The sequence below is a fragment of the Brassica napus genome, chromosome A9 (assembly GCF_020379485.1).
Source record: "Brassica napus cultivar Da-Ae chromosome A9, Da-Ae, whole genome shotgun sequence".
Taxonomy (NCBI): domain Eukaryota; kingdom Viridiplantae; phylum Streptophyta; class Magnoliopsida; order Brassicales; family Brassicaceae; genus Brassica; species Brassica napus.
Genome location: NC_063442.1, coordinates 10,924,929 through 10,947,336, shown reverse-complemented (window position 1 = coordinate 10,947,336; position 22,408 = coordinate 10,924,929). Strand labels below are relative to the sequence as shown.

Here is a 22,408-nt window from a genome sequence, read left to right as displayed (position 1 = left end):
CCGAATGCTTGGCTGCTTGATAGCGGTGCTACGCACCATCTTACTGCCGATTTAAATAATCTGGCCCTGCATCAACCGTTTACTGGAGGTGATGAAGTTGCAATAGCTGATGGCTCAGGTTTATCTATTACTCATATTGGTTCTGCCTCTCTTCCAACTGCTACTAAACGCCTTGCTTTGAAAGATATTCTCTGTGTTCCAAGTGTTAACAAGAACTTGATTTCTGTATATCGTCTTTGCAATGCTAATCAAGTCTCTGTGGAATTCTTTCCTGCTTCTTTTCAGGTGAAGGATCTCAGCACGGGGATCCAGTTGCTTCAAGGGCACGCGAGGGGTGATTTGTATGAGTGGCCGGTGTCGATACCTAAACCTGCAGCTTCCTATGTTTCCTACCCTGACACCAAAGCCACCCTTAACCAATGGCATCAAAGACTTGGCCACCCATCTTTATCTATTCTAAAAGCTGTTGTTTCTCATTTTTCTTTACCTTGTTCCACAAACTCTTCTAAGCTTTTGCCTTGCAATGATTGTTTACTTAATAAAACTCAAAAACTCCCTTTTCACCAAAGTACAATCATCTCTTCTCATCCTCTCGAGTACATATTTACAGATGTGTGGCAATCTCCTATTTTATCTACTCAAAACTATCGATATTATCTTGTCCTAGTTGACCACTTCACTAGGTACACATGGCTCTTTCCCCTTACCAAAAAGTCTGAAGTAAAAGCCATCTTTGAGACCTTTAAACCCTTAGCCGAAACCAAGTTCAAACACAAAATCTGCAACCTCTACTCTGATAATGGTGGGGAGTTCATAGCTCTTCGTCATTACCTTGCCTCTCATGGTATCTCTCATCTTACAACCCCACCCCATACTCCTGAACACAATGGTCTTTCTGAACGGAAGCACCGTCACATAGTTGAGACCGGATTGTCTCTTCTCTCCTTGGCGCATATGCCACTTCAGTACTGGCCTCACTACAAGAAAACACAAGTTTTACGAGGGCAGTTTTCCTCGTGATTTCGTCGTAAAAGCAGTGTTACGAGGAATTAGCGAGGAAACCCGTTTCGTCGTTATACGTTTGTCGTAACGCATATATCCTCGCTAATTCGTCGTAACGTAGCGAGGAAATAATTTCGTCGTAAAAGCGAAGAAGAATATTTCGTCGTAAAGACCACGTAAAGCTTCCACGTAAGGACGTCGCTAAATTTCCTCGTAAATACCTCGAAAGCCATTCCTCGTTAAAGCCACGTAAATAACTCGAAAGTAAATACTCGTAAAGTAAACGTAAATATCTTGATAGCTTTTCTCGTAAAGACCACGTGAATTTTCCACGTCATTTCCTTGTAAACATTTTCTCGTAAAAACCTCGTTAAGCTTCCACGTAAAGAAGTCGCAAAATAGCTACGAAATTACTTCGTTTCGTTATTTTACAGAAATAAAAAAAATTATAATTAAAAAAATTATTTAAATTATTAATAAAATTAAAATTCTAAAAAAATCAAAACCAAAATATTTTATATATAAATAAGTTTTGAATTCATAATACAAGAACCGAAATTAAAAAGAACTAAGGGTCGTTAATCGCCCGGTAGAATTCATCACTCCTCGCCGTTACATCCGCCTCGGCATGTGAGTCGTCGGTTGGTGACTACCTGGCTCACCGAACATCTCTCTGTAATGGGCAGTAAGTCTACCTTTTCGAACCTGAGAAAAAAATTTAATTTTTTAAATTTCCGTCAACAGTATATTTTCCAACATTATCCACCTAATCAACACTAAATAACATAAGATCCGTAAAATTATCTAAATTCCCTATACTAACCACCTAATCTACCTAAACTAACCAAATTAGAGAGGAATTAGAGAGGCTTACCATTGCAACGAAACAGGGAGGAAGTGGAGAGGAAGTGGAGAGGAAGTAGAGAGGAAAGAAAGAGTGAGCGCTCGGGGTGTATATATAAGATTACATTCTGTCGCAAATTCCTCGTAATTTTACGACGAATTACAGAGGCCCGTGTTTTTTTTTACGACGAAACAGCGAGAGATTACAAAGGCCCGCGTTTTATTATACGAGGAAGTTACGAGGAATTACAAAGGCCCGTGTTTTTTAGGTACGAGGACGTTACGACGATTTTGCTTACGTGGAATTACCGAGGAAAGCTTCCCTATAAATATACCCGTAACTCTCCTTCTCAACCCACACCCAAACTCCCAAATCACACCCTATCTCACTTCATACTCTCAAATCCAATCCTAATCAAATTATAAAAATTTGAAAAAAAAGGAAGAGAAGAAGATATTGGAATTTATGTTGGTGAGACTTAAGTAATATAATTGCTGGAAGTCTTGCCACATGTAAATCCAGTATATTTCTTCTTTTTCTTTTTTTTTCTAGTTTTTACGGTACGAGGTGTTTACGACGATTTTGGTTACGAGGTGTTTATGACGATTCCGTCCTACGTGGAATTAAAGTGGGCCGCGTTCATCATTTACTTTACGTGGTATTTACGACGAATCTCTCCTACGTGGTATTTACGACGAATCTGTCCTACGTGGTATTTACGACGAATCTGTCCTACGTGGTATTTACGACGAATTTGTCCTACGTGGTATTTACGACGAATCTGTCCTACGTGGTATTTACGAGGAATTCGTCGTAAGTTCGACGTTAACATACGAGGAATTAACGAGTAGTCCATTTAAATCCCTAAAACCCGAAACCCAAAACCCCAAACCCCATATTCCTTATCTTCTACTTTATATATTCCAAACCATATCTTTATTTTCATGAGACGACCACAATTCCTTATTTTCATTCACTCAAAGAGTCTTACGTGGAATTAGCGTGCCCCGCTTTCTTTATTTTTTTAATTTCGTCGTAAACTCCTCGTGGCCTTACGACAACCTTACGACGATTTTGGCTTGCGTGGAATTAGCGTGCCCTGCTTTCTTTATTTTTTTAATTTCGTCGTAAACTCCTCGTGGCCTTACGACAACCTTACGACGATTTTGGCTTACGAGGAATTAACGAGTATTACGTATAAATCCCTAAAATCCGAAACTCCAAACCCCATCTTCCTTATCTTCTACTTCATATATTCCAAACCCCAAACCCATCTACCCTTGAACCTCAATCTATTCTTTCACCTCAAACCCTATTTATAAAATATTCCAAACCCCAAACCACAAGTCCTTATTCATAATTAAAATAAACTTTCACATTACCTTATTCATAAATCAAACTCCCACATTATCTTATTCACAAAACAAACTACATAAAATCAAATACATCAATCGGATACATCAACATTCTCGTCATCACTAGAAACATCATTATTTTCATTAAACTCGTCTTCAACAGCTTCGTCTGTGGCATCGTCGGTAAGATCTTCGTACTCGTGATTACGCGGATCAATGAGAAGGATGTCATCAATTTCTTGTTCAGGTTCCTCGACTTCATTTATCTGTTCTTCTTGCAATGGTGGTTCTTCTCCACTGATAATTCGTCTTCGAGGTGTAACTTTGATCACAGCTAACCAATTTATACCCGAATCTCTCATTCGAGGGTATGGAAGGAAGCTAACTTGGTCTGCTTGTGAAGCTAAGATGAAAGGCTCGAATTTGTTGTACCTTCGTCCACCGTTGACATCAACTACACCGAATTTGTTAGACCGAACACCTCTGTTGACGACGGAATCGAACCATTCACATTTGAAGAGGACGCATTTCAGCTTCAATATCCCTGGAAATTCGACTTCAATAATCTCCGTCAAGATCCCGTAGAAATCTATTTCCCCTTTCACACATATTCCATAGTTACTAGTCGTCCGCTGTCTACCATACTCATATGTGTGAAAAGTATAGCCTCGTGTGAAATTACGACGAAAATTAATTGGATGGCCAAAAAAAACGTGAGCTACCTACCAAGTTGGTGGATTCAAAATTTCCTCGTTAAGTACACGTAAAGTATTTCGTCGTAAAGAACTCGCGAAGTTTACGTGGTATTTACAAGGAAATAATGTTTCCTCGTAAAAGCCACGTCAATTTACATCGTCTTTACGACGAAATTGTTTTGTCGTTACCTTACGACGAAATAACGATGCTTCTCTTTTTCCACGTACTTTCCTCGTAAAATCAACGTACTTTTACGAGGATTATTTTTCCTCGTTAATTATCCTCGTTAAACTTACGTTTTCTTGTAGTGCCTTTTGCTTTTGCCACAGCCATATACCTCATAAACCGCTTACCTACACCAATCCTATCCAACTCTACACCTTTCCAGAAACTCTTTAACCTATCACCAAATTACCATAAACTTCGAACCTTTGGATGCCTTTGTTTCCCTTGGCTTCGTCCCTATGCTCCTAACAAACTTGAGCAACGATCCTTACCCTGTGTCTTTATTGGCTATTCCATGTCCCAAAGTGCTTATCTGTGTCTTCATCCCTCCTCAGGCCGTGTCTATACGTCTCGTCATGTACGATTCAATGAAACAGAATATCCCTTTCCTACCTTAACCACTCCTGCAGCTACTGAAACTCACGACCCTCCTACCTCTCCATCACCGCCTGTTACTGTTGTACCCTGCACGCCACCACTCATGCAATCTCCTTCTGTGTCCGCGAACACTGGATCACCGAGCAGTGATTCATCACCACCGCAAGCGCCACATCAGAACACGTTGACTCCTACGGCCTCGTCCTCCTCGTCTTCTGATCAGGCGTCTGCATCTTCGTCTCCACCGGTGTCTTCTGCACCACCTCCAGCTCCTGAACCTGCAGCTCCTGAACCTGTCCCGCAGCCACAGCCTGCTGAGCCTCGTCATTCAATGACAACACGTTCTCGGAACAATATTGTGAAACCAGTTACTCGGTACAATCTTTCTGCTACTCTCCAAGCTGATCCTCATTGGATTCCCTCAACATGGCAGCAAGCCATAAAACATAATCATTGGCGCGATGCTATGTACAAGGAATTCAATTCTACTACCGAGAACTCTACTTGGGATTTGGTCACTGCTACTGAGACAATGAACGTAGTCGGATGCCGTTGGGTCTTTACCATAAAATATAACTCTGATGGAACTATCGATCGCTACAAAGCTCGTATTGTTGCCAAAGGATATCATCAGCAACAAGGTATTGATTATGAGGACACCTTCAGCCCTGTTATAAAATCAACTACGATCAGAATTGTTCTTGGTTTGGCGGTTAACAATGACTGGCCTGTTAGACAAATAGATGTCAACACTGCTTTTCTTCAGGGCCATCTGAGTGAAGAAGTCTTCATGTTACAGCCGCCGGGGTTCACAGATAAGGATCGCCCCCACCATGTATGTCGACTTAAGAAGGCCCTCTATGGTTTAAAACAGGCACCAAGGGCCTGGTACTCTGAACTCAAAACATTTCTCCTGCAATCTGGTTTTCAGAACTCTTTGGCGGACACGTCACTGTTTATTTATAAGCAGCAATCCAAATTTGTCTATGTTTTGGTATATGTTGATGACATCTTAGTCACTGGCAGTGATGCAGGTCTGGTACAACAAGTCATCTCTTCTCTGGCTGCTCGCTTTTCTATCAAAGACATGGGCAACTTGAGTTACTTTCTGGGCATTGAAGCTGTTCGTACATCACAAGGTCTACACTTAAAGCAAAGAAAGTATATTACTGATCTTCTACAAAAATCGGATATGCTACATGCCAAGCCTGTTTCAACTCCGCTTCCTACTCATCCCAAGCTCACATTAACCTCTGGTTCTCCTCTCTCTGATCCGCATCCCTATCGCAAGATCGTCGGCAGCCTTCAATACCTTGCTCTCACACGTCCTGATGTGTCCTACGCTGTCAACAAACTCTCGCAATATATGCACCGTCCTACCACGGATCACTGGCAAGCAGTCAAACGAGTGCTTCGCTATCTCTCTGGAACTCTGAATCATGGCATCATGCTACAAAAACAGCGATCTCCTACGCTTCATGCCTTTTCCGATGCAGACTGGGCTGGAGATTCTGATGATTATGTGTCGACAAATGCCTATATCATCTTCATGGGTTCTCAACCTGTCTCCTGGACAACTAAGAAGCAAAAAGGAGTTGCTCGCTCCTCCACAGAAGCAGAGTATCGTGCCGTGGCGAACACTGCTTCCGAACTCCGCTGGGTAGTCTCTCTTCTTCTCGAGTTAGGTGTGCTGATTACTACAACTCCCACAGTGTACTGTGACAACATTGGTGCTACATACCTATGCGCAAACCCGGTCTTTCACTCGCGGATGAAACATATAGCCTTGGATTATCACTTTGTTCGAGGTCAGATACAAAACCGTCTTCTCCGTGTTGCACACGTCTCTACGCATGATCAGCTTGCCGATGGCCTCACTAAACCACTCGCCACGACTTCCTTTCAGTCTTCACGGTCCAAGATTGGTGTCACTCCAGCTCCACCATCTTGAGGGGGAATGTTAAGTAAATAATATAGACTTCAAGGATCTCTTTGTAATTACTTAGTAGTCTTATAAACCCTACATGTATTTATGTATAAATACCTTCTACATACTTAATAAGAATTCATTCAGCGTATTCTATACAATATGTGCAAAAGAAGTTGTTCTTGTAAACGCAGCTTTGAACCATGGTCACCACAACCAATATTCCTATAACTTCCTCCAACATTTTCCATGAAATATCTAAGCGGAAAATCAGGAGAGAGTTGGTTGTATAAAGCTCTTGCAATGGTAGTTTTACCAATACCCGCAGGACCAGAGATTCCTAAGGTCATAGGTTCATCATTTTCTAAAATTAACAAAGATTGAATCTTCCCCAAATGACCTTCAAGTCCTACCATCCCATCAAAATCCCTAGATAGTGTAGCATTTAGATTGTCTGAAACATTTAAGGCAATCTTCTCAATCATTTTTCCTTCATTGTTCCTAAAGAAAAAAAAAACAAATTTGAAGAAAGTAAGGTATGAAAACACATATGAGTTTCTCAAATATAATGTTTCATTTTATTCATTTATTTTTAAAGCCATCAAATGATAACAATTGAACAAGTTAGAATTTTAATCTCTTACAAATGTTTAAGAGTGAAAGATTTTTCTTACATTCTCTCATATATTTTATTATTTTTATTTATATAGGAAATATTGACTCCTGACAAAATGATGAGAATAACTCCAATAGGGACTCTCACTATGAAATTCTTAAAATACACATATGTATATAAGTTTTTTTCCTAAACTTATAAGTTTAATATTTAATTATAAGTATTTCCAAGTTACAGAAAATCCAACCCGAAGGAAGATATTTGGATCAGATTTCCCATAATTTTGAGATATTCATAACTAAATACTAAAATATATACATACATTTATGTATTTTAAAAACTTCCTGGTGAGAACTCTACATTGAGATTGCTCTCATATGAGCGAATCATCTTTTTAAATCACTGTAGTGAATCAATTGAGTGAATAACTCACCCATTTGTAATCTAGCAACATAAAATGGCTGGATAATTTTATATTTGCAAATTTTTAATTTAGTTTGAAGCGAAATCCTACGTGAAAAAAAATTAGTTTACCATTCCAGAAATATATTGATAAGTAAAAGGTGGTCCCTAAGTAAAATACTAATTAGAAATTTAGAACTTTAATAAATCAAGGGTAGAAAACAAGAACAAACCAGTTCACAGAATGTTCTCCGGCTATATTGGCGACATGGGTCAAAGCGTGAATCCATTTATGCACCTGGGTCTCTGTTTTCCCTTCGCAAGTTTCCTTGAAAGTCTTACCAAACTCTCCCATCTGTTTCCTCACATCACATGGATCCACTTTGTAGAAAACCGTCATCACTATTTGTCCCACAGATTCTTGACACTTCAAAATCTCCACCAGCTCATTCAAACACCAACTTGAAGAACCATAGTTCTCCGAGAGCACCACGATTGAGATTCTTGACCCTCTTATCGCCCGTATGAGTTCAGTACCGATCAGTTTGCTTCTCTCAATCCCTTCATCGTTGAACGCTATGATCCCGTTGTGTTGAAACTGCTTTTTTAAATGACTCATAAATGTTACACGAACATCTGGTCCGTGGAAGCTCGGGAAGACGTTGTATCTCCAGCTCCGAGAAGAAGACGCCATAAGAAATCAAAAGGGTAACTAAGACTTTGATGACAACATAATCAAATAGTTCAAGCTGCTATATGAGTTATGGACAAGTCAGTATATTAGCAGAGCAAACGCGTAATGAAAGGAGAACTTTCTCTTCTCTTTTTTTTGTCAACAAGGAGAACTTTCTCTTGTTTGAAAAAGGTCGGTCATTGTTAGGGATGAATGGTCTTAGTAGTATTGACTGAGTCCAGTTCAAACAACATAAGAAAACTTTGATAACAACTCTAGGTAAGTGGAACCTTTTCCATATAAAAGGGGTTCTGCTTAAAAAAAAAAGATTATCTTCACTTTTTTCATTTGTAAGTTAATACACGCATATCAATGGCCACTGGGTCAAAATCACGTTAAGGAATTCAAAAATCTGACTTTATTTTTCACTACAACCCACATGAATTGTGATTTGTACAATCATTTTTCCAGCGGTGACTACACTTCCAAATTCTTCCGTTTGACTAGCTGTGATCCAAACATTTATTATTTTCCGTGTCTTGACTCTTTCTTTCTACTTGCCGACACACATATATGTGTTTTTAATCTAGTTCCCAAAGACATCTCCACATTAAAAAAAGCTTCGTCTACTGAACTTGATGTAAAAAAAGCAAGCACTACTTGTAGTAGTACCATATGTTTCCTGGTTTTTCGAAGCTGTGATAGGACATGTAATTGTTTCTTTTGTATTCTTATAATTGGTCAAGTTCACTAAAGTGATCTGGTTACTCTAACAGTCTAACTACATGGAGTGATTAATTGAGCGATTGTTTTTAATGGTTTCTATTTAAACAATAGCTGACGGACTTCGGGATCTCATCTCCTCCACATAAAATTACTATGTCGTGTAGAACATTCTTATACAGTATAAGTTAGGGCATTGAGCTAGGTAACGTATTGAACGTGTAAAGCTGCTTATAACGTCCCACATCGATAAATATAGGAATGAGTTATGTGTTTATATACAGTAGCGTCGAAAGGTTTGCCTTGGAACTTTTTATATTTTTGCAACTGTTTCATACCTCAATTGTAACCATCCGATTTCCACATTGATACTTTTATGGGTTCCGTTAAGGAGATGGAGAAACTTAAAAACCAGCATTTGATGATTGTCGTTATTGTTTTGAAATGTGTATCCTCTGTTTAACTTCAAACTCCTCATTCAGACTGTTTATTGGATTGTTAGTTTCCGTGAACTTGTTATGTGGTCTGAGAACTTACATAACCTCTCTAGGCTTACATAACCTCTCTAGGTTTCTAGAGGGTATGAGCCAAAAACTTCCAATATGAATTTTTGTTGTGATATGGAATTCTTGTCCGAGAGATGAGGCAATAAAGGATTGGTTTGGTGCTTATGTGTCTTGCAAATCATTGAGCTCTTCAGTTGAAAAGATCCTGAGACTCAGTTTTCTAGATTAGACGGTGACCAGAAGGTTTTTTTGGAACTCGTTAACAACAACGGGTTCATTCACAAGAACGGTTTCAAGATGGTCTAGTAGATCCTTGGCTTGACAAGAACGGTTGCTACACCAAAGCACTTTTTTCACTGCCTAGTACAATTTGGTATTAGTTTATTGAAGGAAGATAAACGACGGCGTATCTGGAATTAGCTCATTTACTGGAGAAACGATGGCGTATCAGGTATATGAAGCTGTTTATTTCTTCCCACATCGCTAACTAACAGAGAAGTTCTCATGTTTATATAACGAAGCTAAGAAGGCATAGGACACGACCTTACTTGAACAGGATCTGTTCTATAGGCTCGTACCTCTGTATCCTTGATTTCTAAGGAGACAGGCCCCTAAACCTGGTTGATGAATCATAGCCGTGCGATCTGAGTGTGATTAACGGTTACGATTCTCCTCGGAGTCTCTGCACTGTAGAGGATCGCTATCCGGTTAGGTTTGACCTCTCCGGGGTGGTCGCACGGTTGTCTGACAGGCCCTTCTTTTTTTTGGCCGGTAAGGACCTGCTTGAGTTATATTGCTTTTGTTTTCTTTGGGTCACCCAGAGAAAAGGACAAGCCATGAAGTTAACTGTTTTGCTCTCTTTTTTTTTTTGTCATTGTGGACATTCTAGCAGGTGTACACTCTTAATCATATATTTCACTAACACCACCACAAACAAGACCGTGAAGACCACAAGCCGCAGGAGCATCTTTGAAATGGGCATATGATCATGTGGGCAAGTGGACAGGTACTAATTAGTTATCATTACTAAAACTTGAAGTATAAAAATTAGTTGATCTTCGAGTTAATTTGTTCAGTTGAAACATATTCTAATGTACCATTCTCAAACCTATTCCACAACTGTTGTTGTATCATATGATTCACATCTGCATTACTACCCTGGATCCATGTTTACTAGAATTAGTAAGTGTTGTTGAACTCTTTAAGACATGCGTGGTCTAGATCATTACTTTCTGCCTGCCGTTTTGGTTCTCAACTTATTATTTTTTCTTAGTAGAATTATGAGCAGAACTTAGGTGAACTCTGGGATGTGATGATTCAAAACACAAGTTGGGCAGACCCTTTTCTGAGATATGTAAGAGAGATGTTGTAAGAGACACATGTCACTAGCTGAAAACTAATTGACATTATAACAAATTATGAACTGGAAGGATTGGATTGGTAGTTGTACTGATTAATTACTACCAAACCTTAAACCGTAAACAACATATTGATCGTTTTTTTAGTTCAGTTGAAACATAATCTCTAATGTACAAAGCTCACAATGATTCCAAAATGCTGTTGTATGATATCAGTATTTCTTCCCTTGAGGCAGGTTTACTCGAATGGCGGACTCTCCAGCTCAAGCCCATCAGTGATTCAAGCGCTGTTTCCATTTCAGATTTGGAGGAGTAACACACAAAGCCATAACCCTTTGATTTCCCGGTGTCTCCGTCATACTGTATGAGTCATACTCATACACAACTGTAGCACCAACCAAATCGAATCCACACTCTCGAAACGCTCCACTCTGAAGTGACTGTCCACGACATGTTACTCTCACGTACAGTTCCATCAAGATTCTCGATAATGTATGGACTGCAACAACCAACTCATCTCCAACAATGGGCCAAGATGCGTTTTAGAATTCCACTGTATAACCATATGGACCAGAGGAATTCTCACTTGGCATGGAAAAATGAACTTTCGTTATCTCCTTCGTGGTTATATCATTTATCAGGTGTGCTTTATCCAAATCAGGACATCTATTTGATAAGAAATCCTGGAGCTCACCCACCTCTGACACCAGAGTAGGTTGATGGCTTATGCTGAAGAAATTCTCTAAAGTGTCTCTCAGCTCCGATTTTATTTCTTCAGATGATGTTACCACTTCTCCATTAGCACATTGCATCATGAAGTGACACAGAGAAGAAACTTGTCAGTCTCTTCACCTGCCTACTGCATTTGGTAGCTTATTGAGGTCAGTGACAAAAAAAAAAAATCATTGAGGGGAACAAACGACGGCGTATTAGGTAGTATAGGGGAGAAACGATATCGTATTAAGCATGTGATATTGTTTTATATATCCCACATCGGTCCTGTACAGTTGCTTTATGTTGTTTATATACACGTAGAAAGCATCAGGGGTCACGACCTTACTTGAACAGGATCTGTTCTATAGGCTCGTACCTCTGTATCCTTGATTTCTAAGGAGACAGGTCCCTAAACCTGGTTGATGAATCATGGCCGTGCGACTTGAGTGTGATTAACGGTTGTGATTCTCCTCGGAGGCTCTGCACTGTAGAGGATCGCTATCTGGTTAGATCTTGATCTTTCCGGAGTGGTTGCACGGTTGTCTGACAGGCTTTACTTTTTTCAGTTGAAACACATATTATAATGTCACATGCTCAAAACGATCCCACAATTGTTTCTTTTTCATCTGTATTTCTGCCCTGGATCCATGGTTATTAGAATGTTGTAGATATATGGCATTTGAGCTCTGTGTCTTCTGAAGCTCAAACTCATTCACAAGAGTGATCTAGACAGTAATATCAGCCTTGATAGATAAATAGATAATGCATCAAGCAATAGCTTTCTTGGGTCTCTTAATAACTCAAAATTTCATGTCTAAAAAAGTTTATTGTGTATTCCAGCCATTTTGAGGTTGTGTACGGATTAATACCACACCTCCAAGAGAACTCTATCACTTCTAAAAAGTTCCAAGTTCACTTTTTTGGGTCAGCAATTCATTCCACCAAAATGAGCATGTTCCATGCCATCAATAACCACTACTGGATTATGTGTGCTATTATTAGCATCCTGGAGGCAAGGTCGAGAACAAGTTTTATACAAATAATGACCCATAATATACCCTATCCATAAAATATCCTGAGAGAAATATAAAAGACCAGACAATAAGGATAGCTGTAACCATAGAGAATACTAATGCAAGTAAGCAGCAAAACAAAAGCATAACTACAAACTTTGCTAGAGGATTGCATTAGATTCTAGAGGCGGATAAAACATAGAAAATAAACTGTAGAGACTGAAGCAGATTCTTGTAAACAATAATCTGGCTATATTCCTTTTTTTTTTGGTTATTCTGGTATAGCCATAACTCCCAAGACTGAAGCAGCCAGACATTATATGGTATGACCGTTTGGTACTGATATCCAGGGAAAACACAAAGGATCACAATTGTTTGGGTGCAAAGTACTTGACGTGAATGTTCAAGAGAAAGATATGTTATCTCATAGCTGAGTCTGTCATGTTAGCTTGGCAATGACAATACAAATCTGTGATGACCTCTATTAACAACAACCAGTTCATTCAGAAGAACGGTTTCTAGATGGTCCAGTAGTATCTTTACCTTGACAAGAACCAAAGTCTTGGGTCTGCTTCTTGAGAAATTATCCGACAGCCCAAGAGCTTTCCGCATTTATTATTACGCAGAAGTGGAATCAATCGATTGAGAGCGAACGAGACTACGAACTTCTGGGGCAAGAGCTTCGCCGCTGTGGAGACAGAGCATGAAGTGCCGTCACAAACTTATCTACCGGAAACTTATCATGAAACGCAATCACGGGCTCAGAAAAGATTATTCAAAGAAGAAACAGCTGTTTCAGTCTCTTCATCTGCTTACTGTATTTGGTATTAGTTTTTTTCTGAGGGGAGAAACGACCACGTAATGGAAATAGGTCATTGTGGGGAGAAAACGACGACGTATTTAGCGTGTGGTGTTGTTATTACATCCCACATCGTTAACAAACAGAGATGTCAAGCTGTTTATAAAGAGCAGAGTCGAAGGTATTGGTCACGACCTTACTTGAACAGGATCTGTTCTATAGGCTCGTACCTCTGTATCCTTGATTTCTAAGGAGACAGGCCCTCAAACCTGGTTGATGAATCATGGCCGTGCGATCTGAGTGTGATTAACGGCTACGATTCTCCTAGGAGACTCTGCGCTGTAGAGGATCGCTATCCGGTTTGGCCTTGACCTGTCCGGGGTGGTCGCACGGTTGTCTGACAGGCCTTCCTTTTTTTTTTTTTCTTCTTTTGCCTCTGATGTTTTGGTAATTAGTAGTACTTCACCATAATCGGGACGACCCTTCCCATAAGCTCCACTCGAAAAGAAGAAAGTGAAGATCCTTGAAGCTGTCTTCCTCGTCTACAGATTTCTTTATTGTGGTTACTTGAATCGACTAACGGGTTTTGTTAGGGTGGTGGAGAGATTTAAGAACTAGTGTATGTATCCTGCTGCTAACTTCAGACTCAGTCAGAGTATCTTGGCTTAGAGTGATGTAGTGTTAGCCTATGTATCCTGCTTACTTGAATTATGTGGTTCGGCTCAATGGAAAACATTGAGCTGTAGCTCTTATGTTGAGAAGATAATGACTTATGAGCTGTTTGGTTCGGACCTAAAGAATCCAAAATGTGTCTTGCTTATAAAAACTTATTTGATTCTGAGAGAGTATAAGGAGTTGTTTGGTTTCGGAAAGCTTAGTTATGGTTGCCAGTTCCCACTGTGAAAGTTACACGTTTTTACTTTCAAGGCATAAGCCTCAATAGAGTCACCTGCGTGAGTTCTGCTGGTTTTGTTATCAGAGAAAGTCTCTCGGTGATATTCTTTGGGTACTCATTGAAAGAAAAAAGGATTAAAGCTTTGGTTCATTCTACATTTCTGATGTTGTAATTTCTGGCAAAGTCACTTAACCGTTCTGCTTGTTGCCATTGTGATAACACTCTTAAATCATATTTTTCATCAACACAATCAGAATCCAAAAAACGGTGGAGATTGCTTTTCAAGATGATGTACTTGTGTTTGTTTGTAGATAGAGAGACATTGCTAAGAGACACATTATCACTGCAAACTAAAAGCAAATTGATATAGTGGCACAATCTGGTAGGACCGCAACAGTCCTCAAATGGACACAGGTTCATATAGACAAAGCCTGGACGGATTTGGATTTGTGCTGATTAGTTACTACCAAAACCTTAAACCATACAAAATATATTTGATCTTTAGAGTTATTTTAGTTCAATTGAAACATAATCTCTAACGATGAAATCTCAAAATGTTATTGTATGACTATTGAAACTATGTAAATGTAATCTCTTTGTGTATAAGAATGATGTATAAGAATAACTCTCTTATATAAATCTCTCAAGGGAAAACTCACTCAAAACCTTGAATCTCAAACTCATACAAAATCCTATCATCACTCGATGGATCCTTATAACAAGCTAAACATAGATCCTAACCGAATACAAAGATACGATATGCTTATAGATAACTCCCAACACATCTATATCCTTATCTCCTCAACAACCGGATTAGGATTGTCTTTAGCTTGCTTCTCACGTCATCACTCTTGTCTCAATAACTTCAAGCTTACTCCAACATTCTCCTCCTTAAGCTTGAAGTTAACTTGTGCTGCATCTTGGACACCAATAAGCTCTCTCATCTCATTGAACTTAATCCTTCCAAGTCCTTTCGTCAAAATGTCTGCCTTCTGTTTGCTTCCTGAAACATGTTCGACCTCCACCTGTCCATTCTCCACACACTCTCTTATGAAATGGTACCTTCTATGAATGTGTTTAGACCGACCATGAAAGACAGGGTTCTTGGTCAGTGAGATTGCAGACTTGTTGTCCACTCGAATGGTCACTCGTTCACACTTGCCTCCGGTGATCTCACTTAAGAGCTCTTGAAGCCATATCGCCTGCTTTGCTGCCTCAGTCGCCGCCATAAACTCAGCCTCACAGGAAGATAATGCAACAGTTTCTTGCTTCTGAGAACACCAAGTGATAGGACTCTCATTCAGATAGAATATGTGTCCCGTAATACTCTTTCCATCATCAACATCCACGTTAAGAGAGCTATCACTGTATCCTAACAGTCTCACAGTGTTTGCACGCTTGTAGGTAAGACCATAGGAGAGAGACCCGCGTAAATACCTCAGCACCTGCTTCAGAGCCGCATCGTGTGATTCCTTGGGGTCGAGCATGTATCGGCTAAGAACTCCAATGCTGTACGATAAGTCAGGACGCGTGTGGATCAAGTACCGTAAGCACCCAATACTCCTCCTGTATTTCTTCTCATCAACACTACGCTCCTCTACTGCTTTTGACAATCTCAAGTTCATATCCATCGGCACAGAAACAGAGTTGCAAGCATCCATACCCGTCTCGACAAGAATTCTTGATGCATACCTTTCCTGTCTCAACGTGATGCCACCTGCGTGTTGTAGTACTTCAATCCCCAAGTAGTATGTGAGTCTACCCAAATCACTCATTTCGAACTTTGCAGCCATCTCCTCCTTGAACTCATTTATCATCCTCAAATCTGAACCCGTCACAAGTAAGTCGTCTACGTAAACAGCAACGACAAGAATATCATCGTTCTTCTTCCTCTGGTATAGTGAGGGTTCCTTGGAACAGCGTGTGAACATCAGCTCTCTCAGTATCTTGTTCAGCTTATAGTTCCAGGCTCTAGGAGCTTGCTTTAGACCGTAGAGTGCCTTAGAGAGCTTATAGACCTTTTCCTCACTTCCTTTGACTTCGAAACCCTCTGGTTGCTTCACATAAACCTCCTCCTTAAGATCACCATGGAGAAATGCGGTTTTCACATCAAGGTGATGTACTTCCCAGCCATGAGAAGCTGCCAAAGCAATGATGAGACGGATTGTTTCAAGTCTTGCAACAGGTGCGAAGACTTCGTCGTAATCTATCCCATGTCTCTGCACATACCCCTTTGCTACAAGTCTTGCCTTGTACTTGTTCACACTTCCATCTGGATTACGCTTTATTTTGAACACCCATTTTAGTCCAATGGCTTTAGCTCCCGCAGGGAGATCAACAAGAGTCCATGTGTGATTCTTCTCGATAGAAGCTATCTCATCTTCACAAGCTATCACCCACACTGTCATACTTTTAGCTTCTGAAAAATCCCATGGCTCTTCATCTATTGTCATCAGAAGCCACTCACATTCTGTTTCAGCCAAGAGGATATAATCAGACAGGTACTCCGGCACTGTCTTGTTTCTTGTTGATCGTCTGAGCTGTGGTTCCTCCTGCAGCTCATCTTTATCATCAGAAATCTCCACAACATCCTTCTCAATCTTTTCATCGCTCTTGTCTACTTCCTCCTCGTCGTTCTCTGTAGTGACAGCATTACCATCTTCCTTAGACTCCACGTTATACTCGACTTCTCCAAGTCCTCTGTTTCCAAACTTTCCAAGATTAATGCTGAACGAGCCTACATTGCTCTCGCAGCTGTTCCACTTCCAGCCTTCTTCTTCCATAAACACCACATCTCGACTGACGGTGATTCTTTTGCTCGACGGGTCAAACAAACGGTAGGCTTTAGTACCAGGTTCGGTTCCGAGATGCACCAAGGCTCGTGACCTATCATCCAACTTCTTCTTGTGTGGATCTTCTACTCTCGCGTACCCAACGCAACCAAAGACCTTTATGTGTGAGATATTTGGTTTACTTCCTCGAAACATCTCGTATGGAGTTTTACACAACAGAGTTCTTGTCGCAGAGCGATTGATGAGATAAGTAGCATGTCTCACAGCTTCTCCCCACATGTAATTAGGAACTCTCATGTGTTTCAAGATACTCCTTGTCATCTCCAGTATCGTCCTGTTACGCCTCTCAACGACTCCATTTTGTTGGGGAGTGTACGGTGCTGTCAAATGTCTCTGAATCCCACTTTCTTCACAGAAGCCGTTGAACTCATGCGACGTAAACTCTCCTCCTCTATCCGTTCGGAAAGTTTTGATTGAGATGCCTGTTTCTTGTTCTATTGATGCTTTGAACTTCTTGAACCTTCCAAAAGCTTCACCTTTTTCCTTCAAAAACATTGTCCACATGTAGCGAGAGTGATCATCAATTATCACAAATACGTATCTGTTTTGACCGATCGTTGGAGGGTTGATTGGACCGCAAAGATCTCCGTGGAGTAGCTCAAGTCTCTGTGTAGCTCGAAACTTTGTTGATTGGGGAAAGGTTTTCTTGTTTGCTTGCCAAGTAAACAGGAAACACACGTACTCTTTGTGATTGATATCTTCGGTATTCCTGAGACAAGTTCCTTATCAACCATCACCTTTATGTTGTCGAAGTTGATATGGCCCAGCCTTGCGTGCCACTTGGTTGATTCATTTGACGTTATCACTTGCAAGCATTTAGTGTTCTCAGCCTCCAGAATGACCTTGTACAGTCGGTTCCGTCCTCTGCTACTCTCAATCAGTAGCCTCCCATCACGGTCATACACGTAAAGAAGATTCTTCTTCATGCTGATCTCACAACCCGCTTCTGTAGCTTGACCCAAGCTTATTATGTTGCTCCTGAGAGCCGGTATGAAATAAACATTTGAAATAGTCTTCTTCATGCCATTTCCCAAGATAAAGCTAATGGATCCCTTTCCCTTTATGTCAATACGCGAGTCATCACCAAACTTGACCTTGCCAGTAATTGTCTCGTCGAGTGAGGTGAAGTAAGAGTGATCTCCCGTCATGTGGTTGCTTGCACCGTTGTCTAGATACCAAACATTACTCGTGTCTACGGTCGACTCAAAGGTGTTTGGTTTTACCTTTTCTTCATTGAGAAGCACCACTTCGTTCAACATTAACTCATCAGCCTCATGTGTGTCTTCTTCTTTGGTCTCTTGAGCCTCCTGCAGTTTCAGTAAACGATCAGGACAGTCCGTAGCATAATGTCCCAATTTGTTACATCGATAGCATGTAATCCTCGATGCATCTCTCGTCTCCTTCGCATAATTGTATCGGCCTCGGCCTCTTCCTCTACCATAGGTTCTTCCTCCACGACCACGGCCTCTGTATTCACTGTTAGAACCACGGGCCTGTTGCTCTGAGCTAGCATACATTAGTTTGCTCTGTTCATCAGACGTCTCTTCTTCCTCGCTGATACGTTCTTCGTAGGCCTTTAACCGTCCGATAATGTCCTCAAAGCTCGTGGTCTTGAGGTCCAGTACTTGCTCCAATGCAGCCACAATGTGTATGTACTTTCTGCGAGGAAGACTTTTAAGAAACTTCTTAACAAGCTTCGGTTCTTCTATTTCTTCTCCAAGCGCAGAAGATTTTGAAGAGATCTCAGAGATTCTCCCCGTAAACTCATCAATAGTCTCATTGTCTTTCATCTTTAGACGGTCAAACTCTGCCATGAGTGTCTGTAAGCGAGCTTCCTTCACCCTATCAGCCCCCATGTGTCTTGTTCTAATTGCCTCCCAGATTTTCTTTGCTGTGTCCAGCTCCCCGACTTGCAGGACAAGAGTTTCAGGTATTGACTGAATCAGCAACGCCATGGCCATGTTGTTCTTATCATCATCTCCCCCTTCAGACTCAATAATTTCCCACACCTTGTGCACCTTCAGTAGAATCTTCATTTTAATCGCCCATACAGTGTAGTTTGTAGTAGTCAGGATGGGACATTTGATCGATGATGATCCTGTCTCTTTCTTCACCGTAGCAACCGTAAGGTCTCCCGTAGGACCTATAAGGTCTCCCATAGTTTCAACGTTTATGCTCTGATACCAATTATTGAAACTATGTAAATGTAATCTCTTTGTGTATAAGAATGATGTATAAGAATAACTCTCTTATATAAATCTCTCAAGGGAAAACTCACTCAAAACCTTGAATCTCAAACTCATACAAAATCCTATCATCACTCGATGGATCCTTATAACAAGCTAAACATAGATCCTAACCGAATACAAAGATACGATATGCTTATAGATAACTCCCAACACATCTATATCCTTATCTCCTCAACAACCGGATTAGGATTGTCTTTAGCTTGCTTCTCACGTCATCACTCTTGTCTCAGTAACTTCAAGCTTACTCCAACATTGACATCAGTACTTCTTCCCCTGAGCCAAGTTTACTCGAATCGCCCGACCCTCCAGCTCAAGCCCATCCAGCGATTCAAGCGCGGTTTCCATTTCAGCTTTGGAAGAGTAACACACAAAGCCATAACCTCTTGACTTCCCAGTGTCTCCGTCATACACAACTCTAGCACCAACCACTTCTCCACACTCTCGAAACGCTCCAGCTAACGACTCCGAAGTGACGGTCCACGACAAGTTACCAACAAACAGCTTATACTCTGTTTCTGGATACAGAGGTTCTTTGTTTGGTTTCGGTTTGTCTGCAAAGTTCACCTTCAACGTCCTACCAAGATACTCCTGAAGAATAATAAACAATGGAAACGTTTACTTTTATATTTGTAACGCTTCACACTTTTTTTTTAATATTTGTAACGCGTCACGCTTTTTTTTTGAACTCTCACTTACAGTTCCATCGAGATTCTCGATGATGACGTTGCAGTCTTCGACGTTGCTCATCGTCACGAAGGCGAACCCACGGCTCTGTCCTGTGTCTCTGTTGTAAAGAACCTCGACAAGCTCAGGGTTGGCGAAGTCTTGGATGATCTGAGCGAGAGTTGCACTGTCTACATTGTAAGGCAGGTTCCCAAAGTAGAGCTTAGTGTTGATGGGCGCAGGAGGACTGTCGTCATCAGCAGTTGTGTAGTCCTGTTTGACGGCGATGGTCTCCGGGAGGGCTCTGAATCGCCGAGAACTGTTGGCACGTGAGGAGATCAAGAGAGGTTTTGGAGGCGACAAGTTGAATTTAAGAAGTGTTTGGTTAGATGATTTGTTGTGGCGAAGGAGGAGGCTTGGTTGATCGTAGAGTTTGAAGCAGGGAAGTGTTAGTGTTGAAGCTGCCATTTCTCTCTCTCAACACAGAGACAAAGAGAGAGAGACAGAGAGATTGGCTTAAGACAGAGATGATTCTACCCACAAAAGAGATTTTGGATAAGGCCAAAAAAAGTGATTGGCCTATCATAACAAATGGTTATCAACTACTTGGTTATAGGGGTTATTCCGGTTTATTCTGCGTTGTTCGATTTAGAAGAATTTTCCGGTTATGTTTAGAATTTTTCTAGGTTCGTAGTCATATTTGGTTTTATCTGTTTGTTTGGTGTAATTTTTGGTCCTATGTTTTCTTTTTATTAGATTTTGTTTCCAATGAAATTTGTTTTTTGCCAGCTTTATTTTGAAAAATCTATCTCTAATTTTCGATAAAAATTATAGAAAACAAAAATATATGTTTTATAATTGGGTTTTCTCTGCTTCATCTATCTATACTATTATTTGCGAAGTAAATTTTAGCAACAAAGCTCTCACGTTAAAAGTTAGAGCGGTTAATATATATACTATCCTTAATGAATTTATCTATAATTAACGTGAGAGCTTTGTTGCTAAAATTTACTTCGCAAATAATAGTATAGATATAATTACAAAATAATCCAACTAATTTTGTTTATTTAATTTTTTAAAATAGGTTTTCCATAAGTGCTTGGAAGGATGTGTTTACCTACCAATGATCATTCCGACTCAATGCATTTCTTACAACCATTTATACCTCACAAACATCCAAATCAAAAGTTCTTGGACTCATTTAACAAATGTCTTTGAATTTTATCCTCTTGCTACTGTTTTATTTCAAGAACTTGTCTAAACATTAAGGAATAACGTACAACAAAACATTTGTTTTATACTTCCTTATTTTCGATCGATTTCTTAATCTGGAGAACTTATATACATTGACAAGACAAAAACGGACTCGGTTCTTAATCTCTAAGGAGTGGTTTGATCTTAATATATGTAATAACCAGAAAGGAACCTAAAAGAGAAGAGATTATTCAGGAAAGTTTATATCTCTTTCTTTTCAGATTTTGTATCTTCGGATGATCCACACAGAGACTCTGTTTCTTGTCCCTAAAGCAAAAACTAAAACAAACATCAGCTTGTAGCTTCAGATATGCTCTGCAATGATGGTCTCCATGTTTTCGATTTCGACGATCCTGAGCTCGTTAACACTGCACGTTGCTTCTCATCATTCGTTTCCTATTAAAAAAAAAACACACTCATTAATGGATATATAATTACTTTCGAATAAAGCTTAATCCTTAAGCTAAACACATTTATTTATTTTTTTTTGAAAAAAGGCTTTCTGGCTAAACACATTTATTACACTCGAGTAAAGATTCCATACCATATTCTGATTCTTGTCGGATTCTACAGCAACCTTCTTCTCTAGAGATGTCGGATTCTTCTCTTCAGTCGTTTCCCTCTGATGCTTCTTTGTCTTCGCGTACTTCTTTGCTCTTAAAACTTTCATAACCTCTGAAAATAGTTTTTTTTTTTTTTTTGATCAAACCTCTGAAAATAGTTTTAAAAAAGACATTTGAAAGCACAAAAAAGCTAAAAAGAGATTTAAAACTTAAATTAAAACATAAACTCAAACCTTGTGAAGTGATGAGACGGTAAGCATGACCAAGTACAAGACTCTCCGTTGGTCGAAGAAGTTTCACACGCGTGAACTTCACGACCCTTCTCTCACTCTTATCATCTTCCACCGTCTTGGTCGTCGTCTCCGGAACATTCGTCTCCGGTAATGGAATAATAAGAGAAACATAGTGACCAGGATACATACGCATGATCTCAGCGACGGGTACAGGACCGTAATATCTATCGAGTTTCCCGTCGGGATGCTGTACAACCAACGCCGCCGCATCAACCGCCTGACAATTTCCCATATCTTCCTCCAAAAAAAATTGTTATGATTGAGAGAACAAAAGAAAACAGAGTAGAGAATGAGAGAGAGAGAGAGAGAGTCCGTGAAGGAAAAGAGTCTTTTTCGGGACAGCGTGAAGGGTTAGGTCCACCACAAACAGTTCAGCTTTGCTTATATAACATGTGAAACCCAAAATCA

The 22,408-nt window shown here is 40.1% G+C and overlaps 3 protein-coding genes, 1 long non-coding RNA gene and 3 other non-coding genes across 10 annotated transcripts; 4 read left to right on the top strand and 3 right to left on the bottom strand.

Moving 5' to 3' along the window:
- Positions 1–1,499: 1,499 nt before the first annotated feature.
- Positions 1,500–8,595, bottom strand: LOC106416638 (disease resistance protein RML1A). 2 transcript variants are annotated; one of them, XM_048739880.1, is made up of 2 exons: positions 7,679–8,595; positions 1,500–1,707 (listed from the first exon to the last, which is right to left on the bottom strand). In XM_048739880.1, the coding sequence occupies exons 1-2, from the start codon at positions 8,137–8,139 to the stop codon at positions 1,602–1,604; spliced, it is 567 nt and encodes a 188-aa protein (XP_048595837.1). In that variant the 5' UTR covers positions 8,140–8,595; the 3' UTR covers positions 1,500–1,601. The 2 variants fall into 2 exon arrangements, with proteins under 2 accessions (XP_048595837.1, XP_013713013.1); XM_013857559.3 differs by lacking the exon at positions 1,500–1,707 and adding an exon at positions 6,571–6,928 and having other exon boundaries at positions 7,679–8,139.
- A 1,281-nt stretch (positions 8,596–9,876) lies between these two features.
- On the top strand, positions 9,877–13,646 carry LOC125577857. 2 transcript variants are annotated; one of them, XR_007316263.1, is made up of 3 exons: positions 9,877–10,118; positions 10,240–10,353; positions 10,942–13,646. It is a non-coding gene; the product is annotated as an uncharacterized LOC125577857 (long non-coding RNA). The 2 variants fall into 2 exon arrangements; XR_007316262.1 differs by having other exon boundaries at positions 9,885–10,118; positions 10,237–10,353; positions 10,942–11,714.
- On the top strand, positions 9,886–10,101 carry LOC125578858. The gene has a single exon (XR_007316940.1). It is a non-coding gene; the product is annotated as a small nucleolar RNA U3 (small nucleolar RNA).
- LOC125578862 lies at positions 11,756–11,972 on the top strand. The gene has a single exon (XR_007316944.1). It is a non-coding gene; the product is annotated as a small nucleolar RNA U3 (small nucleolar RNA).
- Positions 13,422–13,638, top strand: LOC125578857. Its single transcript, XR_007316939.1, has one exon. It is a non-coding gene; the product is annotated as a small nucleolar RNA U3 (small nucleolar RNA).
- Positions 13,647–14,596: 950 nt separating the features above from the next.
- On the bottom strand, positions 14,597–20,471 carry LOC106418706 (28 kDa ribonucleoprotein, chloroplastic). Of its 2 annotated transcripts, XM_048739878.1 has the most exons (3): positions 19,924–20,471; positions 19,485–19,815; positions 14,597–14,695 (listed from the first exon to the last, which is right to left on the bottom strand). In XM_048739878.1, the coding sequence occupies exons 1-2, from the start codon at positions 20,356–20,358 to the stop codon at positions 19,486–19,488; spliced, it is 765 nt and encodes a 254-aa protein (XP_048595835.1). In that variant the 5' UTR covers positions 20,359–20,471; the 3' UTR covers positions 14,597–14,695; position 19,485. The 2 variants fall into 2 exon arrangements, with proteins under 2 accessions (XP_048595835.1, XP_013714914.1); XM_013859460.3 differs by lacking the exon at positions 14,597–14,695 and having other exon boundaries at positions 19,207–19,815.
- A 691-nt stretch (positions 20,472–21,162) lies between these two features.
- LOC106417595 lies at positions 21,163–22,408 on the bottom strand. Its single transcript, XM_013858376.3, has 3 exons — positions 21,941–22,408; positions 21,689–21,819; positions 21,163–21,540 (listed from the first exon to the last, which is right to left on the bottom strand). The coding sequence occupies exons 1-3, from the start codon at positions 22,230–22,232 to the stop codon at positions 21,436–21,438; spliced, it is 528 nt and encodes a 175-aa protein (XP_013713830.2). The 5' UTR covers positions 22,233–22,408; the 3' UTR covers positions 21,163–21,435.